General features: G+C 39.7%; 1 protein-coding gene across 1 annotated transcript in view; it reads right to left on the bottom strand.

Moving 5' to 3' along the window:
* Window positions 1-15058, bottom strand: part of LOC125464424 (nuclear pore membrane glycoprotein 210-like) — a 142374-nt gene extending 127316 nt beyond the window's left edge. Inside the window, exons 1-5 of the mRNA XM_059655315.1 lie at window positions 14688-15058; window positions 10270-10406; window positions 9512-9643; window positions 7260-7356; window positions 3378-3528 (exon numbers count right to left, since the gene is read on the bottom strand). Of these exons, the coding sequence (XP_059511298.1) occupies window positions 3378-3528; window positions 7260-7356; window positions 9512-9643; window positions 10270-10406; window positions 14688-14845 (675 nt within the window). The 5' untranslated portion in view covers window positions 14846-15058. The remainder of the gene's footprint in view (window positions 1-3377; window positions 3529-7259; window positions 7357-9511; window positions 9644-10269; window positions 10407-14687) is intronic.
* Between the last annotated feature and the right edge of the window lie 2652 nt (window positions 15059-17710).

Below are 17710 nucleotides of genomic sequence, written 5' to 3'. Positions count from 1 at the left end.
AGTTAGGTTTTGAGGAGGATCTTTGAAACTGGGGACATGAGGAGTTTATTTACATATGGCTATTACTAATTTTGTACCTAAATTTTTTGGTGTTTGCTACTGGAATTACATTGTTCACATCTATTTGGAGAACTAAGTAAATTGATGCGCATTAAAATTTTAGTTGTTAAATTTATTACGTAATTGTTATTAAAATCCTTGCTCTTGAACATCTAAAAAGCCTTTCTCAAAAACAAAGTTTGTCTTATGAGCCAATTATACAAGTCAAATGCTGGTTTGAGTGTAGGTGATCATTATTTTGAAATGTAAATATGCATAACTGATAACTTGAAAGAAATCAGTGCATTATATTTTGGTTAAGAAAATAATTCTACAAGGCTAGGTTGAACCACAATTGTAATATTTTAAAAGCTCTCAACTCATCAGCTTCAACATCCAACACAAAGTTCATTAACTTAACCCTAAATAATACTGGCTGTGACATCATCGTAAAGATCCAACTCTAAATCAGATGTTTTCAGTTCCTTAACAAAGCCCTCACATCATATTATCTTCCTGTCCATGAATTGAAATGGATATTCAACATTTTTTAAACATTTTCAATGATGTTCTGCTGAGAGTATTCAAATTATGGATGTTTCATCTGTATTGTCAATGTTAATAATGATACTGAGATAACAAGGTGTAGAACTGGATGAACACAGCAGGCCAAGCAGTACCAGAGGAGCTGGAAAGCTGACATTTTGGGTCTCGACCCTTCTTCAGAAAACGGGTCTGGACCCAGCTTTTCTGCTCCTTTGATGCTGCTTGACCTGCTGTGTTTATCCAGCTCTACACTTCGTTATCTCAGATTCTCCAGCATTGACAGTTCCTACTATCTCTTAATAATGATACCTGGGTTTTTGCTTTTTCTCAATGAATCACTGGAGACTGGAAATAATGGCACTGAGGTACGTTTGGAGTCTTAGTGACTTTCTGTTTCACAAGATTTTTGGCTCCACAAAGAGGCTACACCAACTGACTCCAGCCCTTGTTGCTGGATTCACAAATGAATTGGCTCACTAAAATGTATACTCATATATTGCATTTCACGTGAAAACGTAACCATTCTGTCAGTTTGCGAAGACCAATTCCATATACATGTTTTGCAAGATCAGACCAGTGGCTGGCTCCTGTTGTTCTGGTGTACCTGGTCATTGGCATTTTCTTCAAGACAGATTGCTACTTCTTCCATTCTTGCACAAGCTTTTCTACTAATCACATTTCCTCACTGCAGCACAATTTTTTGGCATTACCCAAAGCTATGACTCTTAGGTCAAATTCAGATAAGTGGACAAACAGGTAGTGTTGAAGTGGGGAGGTTGCAGAAGGATTTGGAAGGACTGTGGGCAAAGAAGTGATGGATGGAATACAATGTTGAAAAATGTGAGGTTATGCGCTTTTTTTAGTAAGACAAGAGGTGAAGATTATTTTCTAAATGGGGAAAGCCTTCAGAAATCTGAAGCACAAAGGGAGTCCTAGTTCAGTGTTCTCTTAAGGTTAAGAATACAATAGTAGAGATGTATGGCTGAGGCCATCTATGACTTATATAAGGTCTGGTCAGACCGCATGAGGAATAGTGTAAGCAGTTTTGAATTCTGCATCCAAAGATGCACTAGCCTTGGAGTTTTCCAAGAATGATCATAGGGATGAAGCGCTTTCTCACAAGATGAGCGGTTGAGGGCTTTGGGTCCTGAATCATAAGGAGTTTAGAAGAATTATCAGTGGGGATCTGATTGAATCTTTCAGAATACTAAAAGGCCTAGATACAGTGAATGTGGGAAAGATGTTTCCACTAATAGGAAAGACTTGGGCCTGAGATCACAGCCTCAGACCTAAGAGACAACACTTTAGAACTGCAATGAGAGGAATTACTTCAGCCAGAGGGTGATTAATCTGGGGAACTCATTGGCGCACAGGCCTGTGGAGGCCAAGTCATTGAGTGTAGTTAAGAGAGAGATAGATAGGTTCTTGATGGTAACGAGAACAATGGTTATAAGGAGAAAGCAGGACAAGGAGGTTGAGAAACTCAGCCATGATTGAATGGCGGAGCAGACCCGATGGGCTGACTAGCCTAATTCTGCTCCTATATGTTCTGGTCTATTTTCACTACTTTTGTGTGAGTGTGTGTGTGTAAGTAAAGACAGAGTTTATTAGGGAATTAGAGTTTTAATTGGTAGGGTTATGTGTCAGTGGTTTGTACCTGTTTAGTTACAGGCAAATTACTTCTAATAAATAATAAGTTCCGCTTCATACAGAAACCTGGTCCATGCTTTCACTGAAACTTCATCTGAAAGTCAGGTAGATTGGGGATACTGTGTGTACCTTTTAAAAAAATTCAACATCTGGTACAGCTCTAGGAATATTAGAGCTCTACGTATGGCAGGCTATCTTAGTGGATTGTAACAGTATGACTTTAAGAAACATGCTGCAATGTTAAAAGGATTTATTGCACACAAAAAAAGTATATTGATAATTTATTGGTAGTACAGAACTTAGATTAGATTTGATTCCCTTGTGTGGCAACAGGCCCTTCGGCCCAACAAATCCACACCGCCACTTGAAGCATCCCACCCAGTCCCATCCCCCTATAACCCACACACCCCTGAACATTATGGGCAATTTAGCATGGCCGATCCACCTAGCCTGCACATCTTTGGACTATGGGAGGAAAACCGGAGTACCCGGAGGAAACCCACGGAGACATGGGGAGAATGCGCAAACTCCACACAGACAGTCACCCGAGGCTGAAGTCACACCTGGGTCCCTGGCGCTGTGAGGCTGCAGTGCTAACCACTGGGCCACCGTGCTGCCCTAAACTGTGCTAAAAGTAGAAAGGTAGTTGAAGTCAAAGCTTTTTGGCCTGCGCTCATCAGAACTATAACACAAGAAACAGCCTGCTAAAAAGGGATACTGATACATACTGCATGAGAAAAGGATGCTGACTGGTGGGACAATCATCAGTAATGGCGATGCAGCAAGATAGCTAACTATTAAACATAACTCTCAGGCTAAATAGTTAGACTCTGGTGGGTCAGAGACTCAATTGGTGCTTACATCACAAAAGGGAGCCATTCAGCCACGTCTCCATGTTGATCAATAAAGATCTGACTACACTAATCCAGTTTTCCAGCTCTTGGCCAACAGCCCAATATAATACTGCCTAACTGAGCTTCTGCCTTAACAACCCATTTACGCAATAACTTCCAGACTCTCTCATTTCTCTGGCCCTTTTATCCTTGTAGCTGTTAGGTAAGATGGATTATAAAAACAAAGCATCTAAGCTTTATTTAAAAATTGATTTCTTGGTAACTGAAAAGACTGCAGTAAACCAGTACCTTATATATAGCGTCCTGTAGTCGTGTTTTCAGATTAGCAGTACCAGTCATTAACCCAGATACAAGAATGATGTCTCCCTGCACTCCATCACTTTCCATTCTTGCAATATGTACAGGTGGTAAATAGGTGGACTCTGAAAACTTCATTATTCTAATTTAAAAAAACACGCATTAGATCACAAGACTGACAAGTTTAAAAGCAAGATCTGAATGTGATGTGTCAAAAAAAATCAATCACCTGAGTCAATGTGATGCCGTCAAACCTGCCTGTCTACATGTTAGTAAATCTAAAAAAAACTGACTTCGACTAGACAATAAGACAATTGTCATTAAAAATCGTATCACAGTAGACTAATGCATGGAATGCTGGCACATCAACAGACTGTACGATGGGCAGCTACGATATAAGGTAATCCCTACAATTGCACATAGGCTAAGTTTCTAGCAACGAACCCTCTCTTACAGCAGTGTTTGTCTTTCTCAAAGTCACGACTTTAAGTTAAATGACTTTTAAGTTAATCACACTTTCCTTTAGAAACTAATTTTAAAGCTGGAGTTTGGATTCTTCTGACTTTTTTTTGCCTGGAGAAACCAGTGTACAGGTTGAAATACTATACCATATATCTGCAGCACTGCATTCTTTGTGAAAATTACTTGTAAAATAAAATACATCTCCAAATATAAAAGAAATACAATATAATTTTTGAAAAAATACTACACACGTATAGCACAGCTCTTTAGATTGCCCAAGCATCATCTAGTGGCACAAGTTAATTGGTACAGATAGCAGATGAAATCCCAGTACTACGACTTCTGTTACTAGATGGAGCCTGACACTTCAATGCAAGTTCAGAATGGGAGCCAGGAGCAAAGTAGCCGAAGACAAATCCTGGAGATGAAAGCAAGAACAGAAGCAAGGCCAGAGGCAACAATGGGAAGCAAGAGCAGCAGCAGCAGGTAGGAGATGTAGTTGACAGCATGAGCAGAAACACCGTGGGGAACATAGAACATTACAGCACAGTACAGGCCCTTCGGCCCTCGATGTTGTGCCGACCTGTCATACCCATCTGAAGCCCATCTAACCTACACTATTCCATGTACGTCCATATGCTTATCCAGATAAAGATAATTTGCTCACGCAGTCTAAATAAGCAAACAACATATTTGGAAAACTAATGAGGCTGCTCCAAACTCTGAAAACCAACCAGCTTGGGAGTGTTCAATCTAGTTTCCCGTTTTTTTAATTCATGAAGGACAGGCAACACCACAGAAAATTACAGAACCGAAATTATTTTCTAGAGGCTGAACATGTTAAGAAAAACTACAAAAAGCAAACCATTGTTACATGAAATTGTACGGTTAATGCACAAATTTTCTTTAATTTATTTATGGAACGTGGGCATTGCTGGCTGGCTAGCATTTATTGCCTGTTCCTTTGAGAAGGCGGTGGTGACTGCCCTCTTGAATGACTGAATCCCATGTACTGTGGGTTGACCCACAATGTCTTTCGGGAGGGAATTCCTGGATTTTGATCTAGCGACAGCGAAGGAACGGTGATATATTTCTAAGTCAGGATGGTGAGTGGCTCGAAGAGGAACTTAGAGGTGGTGATGCTACCATGTAGCTGCTGCCCTTGTCCTTCTAGAATTAATTGGTTGTGGATTTGGATGGTACTGTCTGAGGATCTTTGATGAATTTCAGTACTGCGTCTTGCAGATAGTATGCAATGCTGCTACTAAGCGTTGGTTGTGGAGGGAGAGGTTGTTTGTACATATGGTGTCAATCAAGTGGGTTGCTTTGTCCTAGATGGTGTCAAGCTTCATGACTTGTTGGAGCTGCACGCATCCAGGCAAGTGAGGAGTATTCCATCACATTCCTGACTTGTGCCTTGTAGATGATGGTTTGGGAAGTCAGGAGATGGGTGACTCACTGCAGCATTCCTAGCCTCTGACCTGATCTTGGAGCGAGTTTGTTTATGTGGGGGTCTAGTTGAGTTTCTGGCCAATGGTAATCCCAAGGATGGTAATAGTGGGTGATTCAGTGATGGTAACACCATTGAATGTCAAGGATTAAACTGTTTCTTATAATAATGGTCACAGCCTGGCAATTATGTGGCACGAATATTACTCGTCACTGGTCAGCGCAAGCCTGGATATTATTCGGATCTTCTTACATTTGAACACGGACTGCCTCAGTATCCAAACAGTCACAAACGATGCTGAACATTGTGTAATGTTCAGCAAACATCCACCTTTCTGACCTTATGACGGATGGAAGGTCATGGATGAAGCGGCTGAATATGGCTGGCCAAGGACACTATGCTGAAGAACTTCTGCAGAAATGACCTGGGCTTAAATGACCTCCAACAACACGATCATCTTCCTATATACCAGGTATAATTGCAACCAGCAGCGAGTTTATTCCCTGATACACATTGATTCCAGTTTTGTTAGGGCTTCTTGATGCCACATTCTCTCAAATTCGGCCTACATGTCAAAGGATGTCACTCTCACCTCACCTGTGGTATTCAGCTCTTTTGTCTGTATTTGAACCAAGTCTGTCTTGAGATCTGGAACTGAGTGGCCCTGGCAGAACCCAAACTGGACATCATTGATCAGGTGCTGCTTCAAAGCAGTATTGATGACATCTTCCATCTTTATTAATGATCGAGAGTAGACTGATTGGACGGTAATTGACCGGGTTGGGTCTGTCCTGTTTTTTTGTACAGGACATACCTGGGCAATTTTCCACATTGTTGCGTAGATGACAGTGTTGTAACTGTATTGGAACAGCTTGGCTCAGGGAACATCAAGTTCTGGAGCATAAGTATTATTGCTGGGCTGAACGTTGCCTGGGCCCATAGCTATTGTAGTGTCCGGTGCTTCCAACCATTTCTTGATGTCATGTGGAGGGAATCAAATTGGCTGAAGACTGGTATCTCTAATGCTGGGACTACTGGAGGAGGCTGCAATGAATCATCTGTGCTTCTGGCTGAAGATTGCTGTGAATGCTTCAGCCTTATGTTTTGCACTGGTGTGTTGAGCTCTTCCATCTTTGGTCGTTTATGCTCTACATAACTTCGTAAAATTGGGACTTTTATATTCTCTACATCAGATATGAGCTTTTCTTTCAAAGTACATTGTTATAGATGTGATAAAAACACATTTTATAGAGTTATGAAGTGCTGTTCATACCTTCTGCAACCAATGCTCTGACTGTTAATTTTAAGAGTGAGCCATCAACATGTTGATATAATTTCAAATTCATTTATTATATCAACCATTACATCACAGCGCAACACTTTTCCATCTTTGAGGGTGGGGATATTTTTTGGGTAACATCCTCCAGTGAGCTGTTTAATTGTTCCTCACCAATCATGACTGGATGTGGTAGGACTGCAGAGTTTAGATGTGATCCACTGGTTGGGGGATTGTTTAGCTCTGTCTACTGCTTGCTGCTTATGCTGTTTGGCATGCAAGTAGTCCTGTCTGGTTGCTTCACCAGGTAGACCAGTGTGTAAATAAGGTTATAAAATGTGAGGCTGGATGAACACAGCAGGCCAAGCAGCATCTCAGGAGCACAAAAGCTGACGTTTCGGGCCTAGACCCTTCATCTCTGATGAAGGGTCTAGGCCCGAAACGTCAGCTTTTGTGCTCCTGAGATGCTGCTTGGCCTGCTGTGTTCATCCAGCCTCACATTTTATTATCTTGGAATCTCCAGCATCTGCAGTTCCCATTATCTCTGTAAATAAGGTTAGTTTATTTCACTTATCATCTAATTATATCAAACTACTATTTTAACGGGTTAGGCCCATTTTGTCAGTCTATGTCAAAATACTGAAATAGTGCCCTTCCAGATTTTAAAAGCCCAACCAATGCCTACCTAATTTTACTTGGCGACTCTGCAATATTATCCATGTCTTCATTCTTCACAATGCTCCACTCGAAAATAAATCCTTCCAAGCTACTAAAGGTATTGCCTTAAACATAGACAGGAAAACTCCATTATACATTACGGTGTATTAAAGTATTCAGGTACATTATCTACGGGAGTGATGGCGATTTCAAAATTCAGACAGCAGAAATTATATCTGAAGAAACAGGAACAGTCCATTTGGCCCAGCAAATTAATCATCTATTTGTTAAGATCCTGGATGAAGTAATTATTTCCGCAGCTCCATTTCCTATTTATCCTTCGTTATTCCCTGTTTGATTAAGAATCTAATTAGGCCTTAAATATGATTGTTGATAGAACAGAATTCCACAGACACAAAGAAATCCCTTCTTCTGTGAATCTTATAAGTAGAGACAACTTTTAGACTGTGCACCCTAGTTCTATCCCCACAAGGAATACCCTCTCAGCATCCACCCTTTGAACACTCTCAGAATATTTCATGTTTTAGTAAAATCATTCTCATTCTTTTAAACATATTCCTTGGTGCTACAGCATTGTCTCTCCATTTAAATAATATTCTGCTTTTCTATTCTTCCTACCAAAGCCAAAAACCTCTCACTTTCCCACATTATACTCCATTTGCCTATTTATTTAAATTTTGTACATTCCTTTGTCGATTCCTTGCATCTTCCTCACTTGTTTCCTACCTATCTTTAGTCTTTAGCAAATATGGCGACAATATAGATAGCCATTTCATCAGTCATGCATGCAGATTGTAAATAGTCAGAACTTAGCAACAAAGCCTGTGGCACTTGACTAATTACACTCTGCCAACCTGAAAATAAATCACTTATCAGACTATGCTTGCTGTTATTTAGTCAATCCTCCAGTTAATTTAATATCCCAACACCATGAGCCCTTATCATGCATGGTTACCTTTGATAAGGCAAATTATTAATTCCCTTTGAAAGTCCAAAGTACCACATCTACTAATACCTTCTATCCATCATGCCGAAAAGGAGTCTAATAATTTATCAAACACACTGTCCCTTTCATAACTCCATGATGAATTTATCTTACTGGAGTATAATTTTTAAATATCCTGCTGCTGCCTGCATTTAATGGATTCCAGAATTCCACAATTACAGATGTTAGGCGAATGGCATAGTCTGTTGCTTTCAGTCTCCCAATTTCTTGAATAAAAATGTTACATTTGCTGTTTTCTAAACTATTGAGACCTTTCGAGAAGAGAAGTTTTGACTATTACAAGGAATGCATCCATGATCCCCATATACACCTCTTTCAAGACCTTCAGATTCAGGCTATCAGGTCCAGGGGATTTGTCAGCTTTTGCCTTCACTAGATTTCCCAGTGCTCTTTCCTTTAGCCATTCTGATTTCTTTGTGTTCCTCTTTCCTTTTGCTTTTTGTTTTTCTACTATTCTTGGGAAGATTTTGCACCTTCCACGGTGAACACAAAGTACACGGTACTTATTCAATGTCTTTATCCAATTTCTTTAATTCCCTAGTCTCTCACTCCAACGATCAATGAGCATTTTAGCTACTCTCTCTTTTTTTTTAATATACTGTAGAAGCATTTACTGCTTTTTTTGTTCAATCCCTAATTTCTTCATCCTTCTTATTAATTCATTCTTTTTCTTCTGTTTCTATAATTTTCCCAATCTTCCAGTCCATCACTAATCTTTGCAACATTTTCTTACAATTACACCTTTTCTTTCATTTGTTACCACCTTTAACTGGTAATGACAAGCCATAGGTGTGAACCCTTCCCTGACACTGTTAAGATGCATACATGAAAACATTAAAAATATTTATTACTTAAAACAGAGCAATGAAACTTTATTGTAGTAAGCATTAATGCAATATTAATTTATATCAAAAATTGCCCCTTCTGCTAGTTTTAATGCCAATGCCGATAGAAATGTGCTCAACAGGGGAAAATAGACAAAGAAATGAGGAAGAATATACTGTGATAATGGAAACTGCAGATGCTGAAGAATATACTAACTGGATGAAACAAAGCAGGGCTGGGGGAGGCTTGCATGGAGCATAAGTTTTGGTACAGACCAAATGGGCTGAACTGGTCGTTTATGCTCTACATAACTTCGTAAAATTGTGACTTTTATATTCTCTATATCAGATATGAGCTTTTTTTTCAAAGTACATTGTTATAGATGTGATAAAAACACATTTTATAGAGTTATGAAGTGCTGTTCATACCTTCTGCATCCAATGCTCTGACTGTTAATTTTAAGAGCGAGTCATCAACATACAGCTCCCGGGTTGTTGATATAATTTCAATTTCATTTATTATATCAACCATGACGTCACAGCGCAACACTTGTCCTGTCACTAAAACAAAAAGTAAAGAACATGATTGCCTTGCAGACGTTTTCTAATTGTTTTGAATGGAGTGGTGGTGAATTTCTGCATGTTCTATTGTTTCTCCGTACATGAAAAGCGATATTAATTGTCACTTTCCTCCATCACCTAACATCACATTCCATCCAGAACCAACAAGGTACAAAGTTGATTTGCTGATTTAGACACATAAAAAAATTCAGACGCAGAAAGGTACCACACAAAAAGCCATATTTTTTGGGAATGTAAAATTGTCTTAATTTGACTCTACTTCCCAAAATAACAAACTTTCACAACCCACATCTACTGATGTTTAAAGCAAAAGGAAAAAGCTTAGCACTCTCAGTACTTCATGTTAATTATTTCACATCTTCTTTCTCTCTCATTATCCTATTAAATCAAAGACCTAAAACAAGCCAACATTATTCAAACCAGACAAATGGTATTTCACCATCTACAGTATGTTGGAACATCTGCTGGTATTCTAGATGTTGTGGGGAGGATTTTGCAAGTCCACTCCTTCATATGCAAAACTCTGTACAGTGTTACAGTCTTCCAGTTGTATTACGAAATTTATACTAACCTTATAATTGAATTATTAATACAATGATGTATACCTGTTTCCTCAGCTATAATTATGCTGGTGAGGCGAGTAGGCTGAGTTGACCGAACAGATATCAGTGCTGTATTTGAACATTCAGTATCATTCTGAAATATAGGTTCAATAGTTGCTACATCTGGTCGTGTTGAAAACCTGTAACATGAAAATAAAACAATGTAGGTCTATCATTACTGATTTTACTAGTATAGTAAGTTACCAAAGGGCTGCTCTCTCATTACAGAGAGACGAGTGGTGATTGTTTAGGCAAAGGTAGAGGCTAAGAGAGAGAATCCTTCATGGTAATCTCAACCAGTACAGGGATTGAACCCACACTGTTGGCATCACTCCATATTGCAAGCCCACCGTCCAGCTAACTGAGCTAAATGATCACCTTTCACAAGCTACTTTGCTACATATACTAGACTAGCCATTAACGTGCAAGACCTAATGGTCAAATTACACGTTTTCAGTAGGCAACATAAATTTCAGCACAAATTCAAAATTTATAATCTCATTTAAAATAAAATAAAAAAATAGAATTGAATCATTAACAAGTATCTTGACTGTAACCAGCATCAAAACAAGATTTATGGACCCAACACGTGAATCAGTAGAATTACAATATCACGTAAAATTTAACAATTTAAAGTATGTTCTGAAACTTTAAGCAGTTAATATTCTGCTAACTTTAAGCCCAAGTTAAATCCTAAATGTAAAAGTTTGTCCATTTTTCAGATTTAAATATATCAATGCTATAATTAAAAAGACAATGTCTTGCAGGCAATCAATAGGACACAAAATGGAAAGCTTATGTAAGATATGCTTCAAAACTGGTGGGCATATACTGTTTCTCTCCAAATAGAGATATGGGACCTTTTAAGTCCATTTGGCATGGCCAAAAGGTCCTTTGTTTAACACCTCATCTGAAAGATAGTACCTTCAACAGAGCAGCATTCTGTTGTAGGTTGCAACAACAAAAATGATTGGGGCCAAAACATATTTAAAGAATAACGCACATTAATATTTTAAAGTGGTGGAACATTTTGAAAGAGTGGTTATCAAAGTGTATGAGATCATGGACTTTGTCAACATTGAGTACTGAATTTCCTTCTTCTTGTTAGTCTCCCCTTTGGAACCGAGGATGGCTTGCTTCTGGGTAATGCTAGAATAGTTCTTAGATGGTTGATATGTTCAAAGCATAATCTGTAGACTGAGTGATATACCAGGCAGGTTACAACTGAAGGGTCAGCTTAGAGCTGACCTAAAACTTACAAGTACAGTGAAAGCAAAGATGAACAATGATTTGCAAAGGAAGATGGATAAGAACTTGAGAGAAATAAACTTGCATGGCTATTGGGAAAGAGCGGGGAAATGGAACTGACTGTATTGCTTGAGGAGTTAGCACTGGTCTCCTTCTGTACCATAATGACCCTATGATATCTACAAGTGACTCAACTAATTATGTTATTTTCCAGGCATATTATTGTACAATAAATTATCAACTTCTACACAGACATATAGATGTCCTTTACCTTTCACATGGCTCAAAACTTTATAAGCAAAAATCCTTCTGCATCTATAATATGAGCTGTATCTGCTTTGATAGCATCATGGATCAATATGCACAAATTCTTGGATTCAGTATTTGACAAGGTAAAAAAATGAAGGCAAATGGGGATTGCTGATAAGTGTATCTGTACCATCTTACTATTACTGTGAGGACTAGATTCTTTATGCTGCAGCAAACGTTAGTTTCTTTTATTCCTATGGAGCAAGCGCAAGTGTCTGCTGGTTGACAAAGTTATCTCATCAAAGTTTTCCTAAAGACTGACTTGGATTGCATACTGGTTGAAAAAGAAGCAAGATTCCAAACTCCAATTCTTCCATTGTGCACAACCATTAAAAATTGTACTGTCTCTTATCATTTTGGCAAATAAATGGCCAAAGTTATAAAAGGCAGTAAATTTAGAGAATGCAAGAGAAATTTAGCAGCTGTCTTTTGAGTTAATGTTAAACAAGTTAATGTTTTGCGTCTGGTGTGACCCTCTTCAGAACAGGACAAGTCATACTGGACTTAAGACATTAACTTGCTTTCTCGCTCCATAGATGCTGCCCAATCTCCTGAGATTTTTCGGCATTCTTTGTGTTTGTTTCAGCTTTCCAGCATTTGAAGTATTTCACTTTTAAATTTAGACAAAAATTTTGGCTGAAACACAAAATGAAAGTCTGATGATGAGCATACAAATTAACAGGATTAGGAATAAAAACCAGAAGCGTTCATCAAATAGCTGTAGGTCCTTTGGTTTTAAGTCCTTGCTTAGTGCTTTTTATTTTAGCAATATTCAAAACAAGTTATCCTTAGTCTGATCCTACTCTGAAGTTACCTAGTTGGAGATGAACATTTTCCATTCTAGTAAATAAATCCCGAGGTTGTAAATTTATTGAAATCTAACTTTAACAATTCTTATAAATTGAGCAAACCAGATTAACCTGTAACCAGGTTTCATGTAATATGGACAAATGTTATATTGGTAAGTGCTAGCTTAAAACTGATTATCAAGAAACACTTATCTGTCCAGGATAATTAATGACAGAAACAATCTTTCACCAGGCAAAAGCTCACAAACATTCAATCTTTTCTGGAAAATTGATCCCAAAAAGACAATAAATTAGTGACATGATGATTTTCAACAAAGGTACATGTGTAATTTATCAGCCAGATTAACATTTGATTCTTTTAAGACAGCAACTGTACAATTGCTTTTGGTCCTTTTCCAGCTTTAGCAGAGACTAAAGTCATTTTTATAGCCCTACACCATGTACAACAAAACTTTAATGTGCATGCAGTGGTTTGTTTTATTTACAGAGCTGTAAAACTGTAACATAAATACAAGCTCACAGGCCATTCCAAATCTGGAGATAACTGAGTTTTCATGCAAATGCTGCAAAGAAAAATTAAAAGACAAAAGGTCAGCAGCTGGAAGAAGCAAAGGCTGATATTGAGGTTTTTGGCACAGTTCCTTTAATAGAAATATACTTAATGCATTATTTGTCTTTAATGATGTTGGTAAATTTGTGAATTTCAACCAACTTTGATTTTTATTAATAGAAATTAGTTAAAACTACAATTTGAAACTAACTTTGCAACATTTCTAAGTTTCTGTTCCAACATTGAGCGAATAAATCAAAATTCAACACAGCCTATGTCACCTGCATAACACTTATTTTCATCAGTCTATGAGCTGAACTTTTCAAGATCAAAGTTCTAAACATGGCCATCGTCTTTCAGTTGAGCTTGTGGAAACTTAACCTCTAAATGCACCCACGTTCATGCAGAACTTTGAAATGCAATTGAATTATGTAACAAGTTGATAAAGAACAATTTATATTTATACAGCATCTTCAACGTAATAAAACATAGTGCTTTGTATGGATGATTACAGTACAAAATAATGATGCAGATGCATTAAGAGTTATTAGACCAGGTAACCAAAAACCAGCATGGTCAAGGGTCTAGGCCCGAAACGTCAGCTTTTGTGCTCCTGAGATGCTGCTTGGCCTGCTGTGTTCATCCAGCCTTACATTTTATTATCATGGTCAAGGAGATGGTTTGTAGTGTCACCTTAGAAGAGGCAAGGAATCCAAAAAAAAGGTTGAGTTACAAAGTGGCTGTAAGTTGTAGAACCAAAGCATGCCATTCAGCCCACTAAGTCTGTGCCAATACCAAATGAAATCATGGCTGATGCGATAGCCTCACTTTCCTGTTTTTTCCCCATAACTCTTGATTTTCTTACTATTTAAATATCTGCCTATCTCAGCCTTCAATGCATTTAATGCCCCAGCCTGGACACCCCTCTGTGGCAAAAACTTCCAGATTCATGAGTCTGGAAAGAGAAGAAATTCTACTTTATTGCTTTCTTAAATATACAATCGCTCATTCTGAGATAATACCATCTGGTGCCAGATTCCACCACAAGGGGAGACATCTTTCTGCACCTACCCTGTCAAGTCCCCCAGGAATCTTGAGTGTGACTGATGAATAGAGGTTTCAAATTGTCATTTTGCAAATTGGATAAGAATCAAAGTGGATGTCAAACGTATGACATTCTGTTAATTAATGTTTAGACTTTGTTTGTAAGGTCATCAACAAAGAGGAGTTAGGAGTTCTGAAGAAAGGTCACTGAGCCTGAAATGTTAACTTCACTTTCTCTCTCCACAGATGCTGCCAGGCCTGCTGCGTTTTCCCAGCAATTTCTATAATTTTGTTTCTGATTTACAGCACCCTCAGTTCTTTATTTTAGGTTTGTTTAGAAGTTTGGCTTGGGAGCACATGAAATTGACTGACCATAGGGTTATTCGGGAGTGAAACCATCAGGCAGCAGTCTCCATCCCACCAAAATCACGAAGGTGGTTTTTGAAGATGAGGGAGCTCACCATAGGTAACACCCTTCGTCGGCCTCCAAGGTAAAATTAACCTTCACGGTTGCAGAGTAAGGCAGCAGTACTTTGGGGACATTCAGCTTGGTCCCGGCGGAATAACGGAAACCAACGGCCTCAACGAACAGGAGCCAAGCCCAAAGGCTGGTCGCCATTGGTCACCCTGGAGATAGGAGCACGTTAAAGACGCAGCAGATATGGGCGGTGGCAGTGCGAGGAGAAGACCGCGTTTCGACGGAGAAGAGCTTTTTCTTCGGGAGAGTGGGGGGTTTTGAATGTGGAGAGTGACGCCTTTTAAACCACGAAATAAAAACCCTGACAGAAATCAAGATTCTTCCCAAACTCGCGGGCGCACGCGGGAACGGTCACGTGCTTGCCCATTTTGCCCCCTCCCCCCCAACAAACCAACCAACCACACACCGTCATACCGCTGCAGCGACCCCCACAGGCTGGGAGGAGGAGACTGCAGCCCTGCAACAGTGGGTCTAGGTGGCCGGAGTATATAGGGCCGTGATGGTGCCGGTAGCCCAGGTCTTCCCTGCTCCAGATAACAAAGTGTGTAGCTGGATGAACACAGCAGGCCAAGCAGCATCTCAGGAGCACAAAAGGTGACGTTTCGAGTCTAGACCCTTCATCAGAGAGAGGGATGGGGGAGAGGGTTCTGAAATAAATAGGGAGAGAGGGGGAGGCGGACCGAAGATGGATAGAGGAGAAGATAGGTGGAGAGGAAGAGATTACAAGAGAGTTGCAGTGGGAGAGAGATTCCCTGAGGTTGGTCTGGAGGGAGGAGGGTAACTTCTTCAGGTTAGGCATCCCTGGAAGAGACTTTGCACTGAGGTTAACAGAGATGGGTTATAACAGGCTGATTCAAAAATACCTCCAGGCGAGGAGAGCTTTCCTAGTGCTGTGGTAGTGTCCCTCTGTCCGAGTCCAGAGCCCCAGATTTGAGTTCCACACTGCCTTTGAGGTGGACTATAATACAATGTGGTGAACAGGTTGACTGCAAAATACTTGTAGGTGAGGAGGAAGCCTAGATTCAAGTCATACCTGCTGCAGAGATATTTTACAACGTAAAGAGAAATTGCTGGAGAAAGTCAACAGATCTCTTGGCATCTGTGGGGAGAAAAGAGAGTTAACACTTTTGAGACCAGTGATTCTTCATCAGAACGCAGAAGGATTGCTGCCCCCCTCAACATTTCTGAAGATTTTTATAATCAACCTGCTCAGAGAAGTTATTGCGTCTGGGCCTCCTGGCTCAAAGGTAAGGCCATTACTACTGCACCACCAGAGCCCTACAACACAATCTTAACAGGTTGTTTAGAAAAGGTGAGGAAAACACAACCCAGAGAAGTTAGCATTGAACCAATTTTAGATTTGGATGCACTGAAATGTTAACTAGGACAAGTGATGAGAACAGAAAATTGCTGGACAAGCACAGTAGGTTGGACAGCATCTGTGGATGTAATAAGTTGTGAAGTGTTGCACTTGGGGAGGACAAACAAGGCAAGGTAATACAGGATGAACGGTAGGACCCTGGGAAGCACAAAATTAGAGGGACTTCTGTGTGTGTGTGTGTGTGTGTGTGTGTGTGTGTGTGTGTGTCCGTGTCCACACAGGTACCTTTATCAAGTAGATAAAGTGGCTAAGAAGGCAAATGGGATATTTGCCTTTACTAGCCAAGGCATGAAGCCAAAGAGCAGGGAAGTTATGTTGGAACTGTCTAAGTTGGTTAGGCCACATCTAGAGTGCTGTGTGCATTTCCAGATTCTACATTACAGGAGGGATGTGATTGCACTGGAGAAAGTGCAGAGGAGATAGACCAGGATTTTGCCTAGGGTGCAGGGTATTATTTCTGAAGACCGATTGGACAGAATGGGGTTGTTTTCCTTGGAGAAGTTGAGAATGAATGGGAACATAATTGAGATGTATAAAATAATGAGGGCAAAGAAAGGTACTTTTCCCCTTGGTGTGGGATGATGGAGTGGGCATAGAGTTAAGGTAAGGGGCAGGAGGTTTAGAGGGGATTGAAGAAATAAAATTTCACTCAGAGGGTGGTAGAAATCAGGAACTCGCTGCCGGTAACAGTGATTAGAGGCAGAGTCTCTCACAATAATATGGAAATATTTAGACAAACACTTGCAATTCCAAGGCATATAAGACCCTTGACTAAGTGCTGGAGCATGGGATTAGACTAGTAAGATGGTTGGTTTTGACTGGTACAGACTTAGATTAGATTCCCTACAGTGTGGAAACAGGCCCTTTGGCCCAACAAGTCCACACCGCCCCTTGAAGCATCCCACCTAGACCCATCCCCCTATAACTCGCACACCCCTGAACACTATGGACAATTTAGCATGGCCAATCCACCTAACCTGCACATCTTTGGACTGTGGGAGGAAACCGAAGCACCCGGAGGAAACCCACGCAGAAACGGGGAGAATGTGCAAACTCCACACAGTCGCCTGAGGCGAGAATCGAACCCATGTCCCTGGTGCTGTGAGACTACAGTGCTAACCACTGGGCCTTTGTTATAGATTTCAATACCGATATGACCAGTTACTCAGATAGGTATTTTGTGTTTGAATTATACATTTCTGCAATTTTGTATATTGAGCTGAAACTCATCTGCAGATTATCCAGTGTCAAAACAAAAACAATGAAGCCAGATAGGGAATACATAAAGGAGCCACGTTTCAGGCAACAGCTTTTGAACAGAATAGAAATTTGGTTTATAATAAAAGAATTGGAAGGCTTCTCTCTCCCTCTTGCCCTGTTTCTCTCAGCCTCTTAGTGAAAAAAAACAGCATCAGATGATGAAGGAAATTGGAGGAATATCCATTCACTGAGAACTTAAGGATATCTACAAATTTTACAGCTAAGAGTACAAAGCATCCATTAAACAAAAGTGGTCTTAAATTAAAACGTAACATCTCCGAGACTTTGAGGATTTTCCAAACTCTCCATCCTTAATCTTCCTTTGTGAAGTAGACAATGCTGTCTTTTAAACTGGTGTGCACATG

This window comes from Stegostoma tigrinum, chromosome 27 (genome assembly GCF_030684315.1).
Source record: "Stegostoma tigrinum isolate sSteTig4 chromosome 27, sSteTig4.hap1, whole genome shotgun sequence".
NCBI lineage: Eukaryota > Metazoa > Chordata > Chondrichthyes > Orectolobiformes > Stegostomatidae > Stegostoma > Stegostoma tigrinum.
Note: the sequence above shows the minus strand (reverse complement) of the source record. Positions and strands in the feature narration are given on the sequence as shown.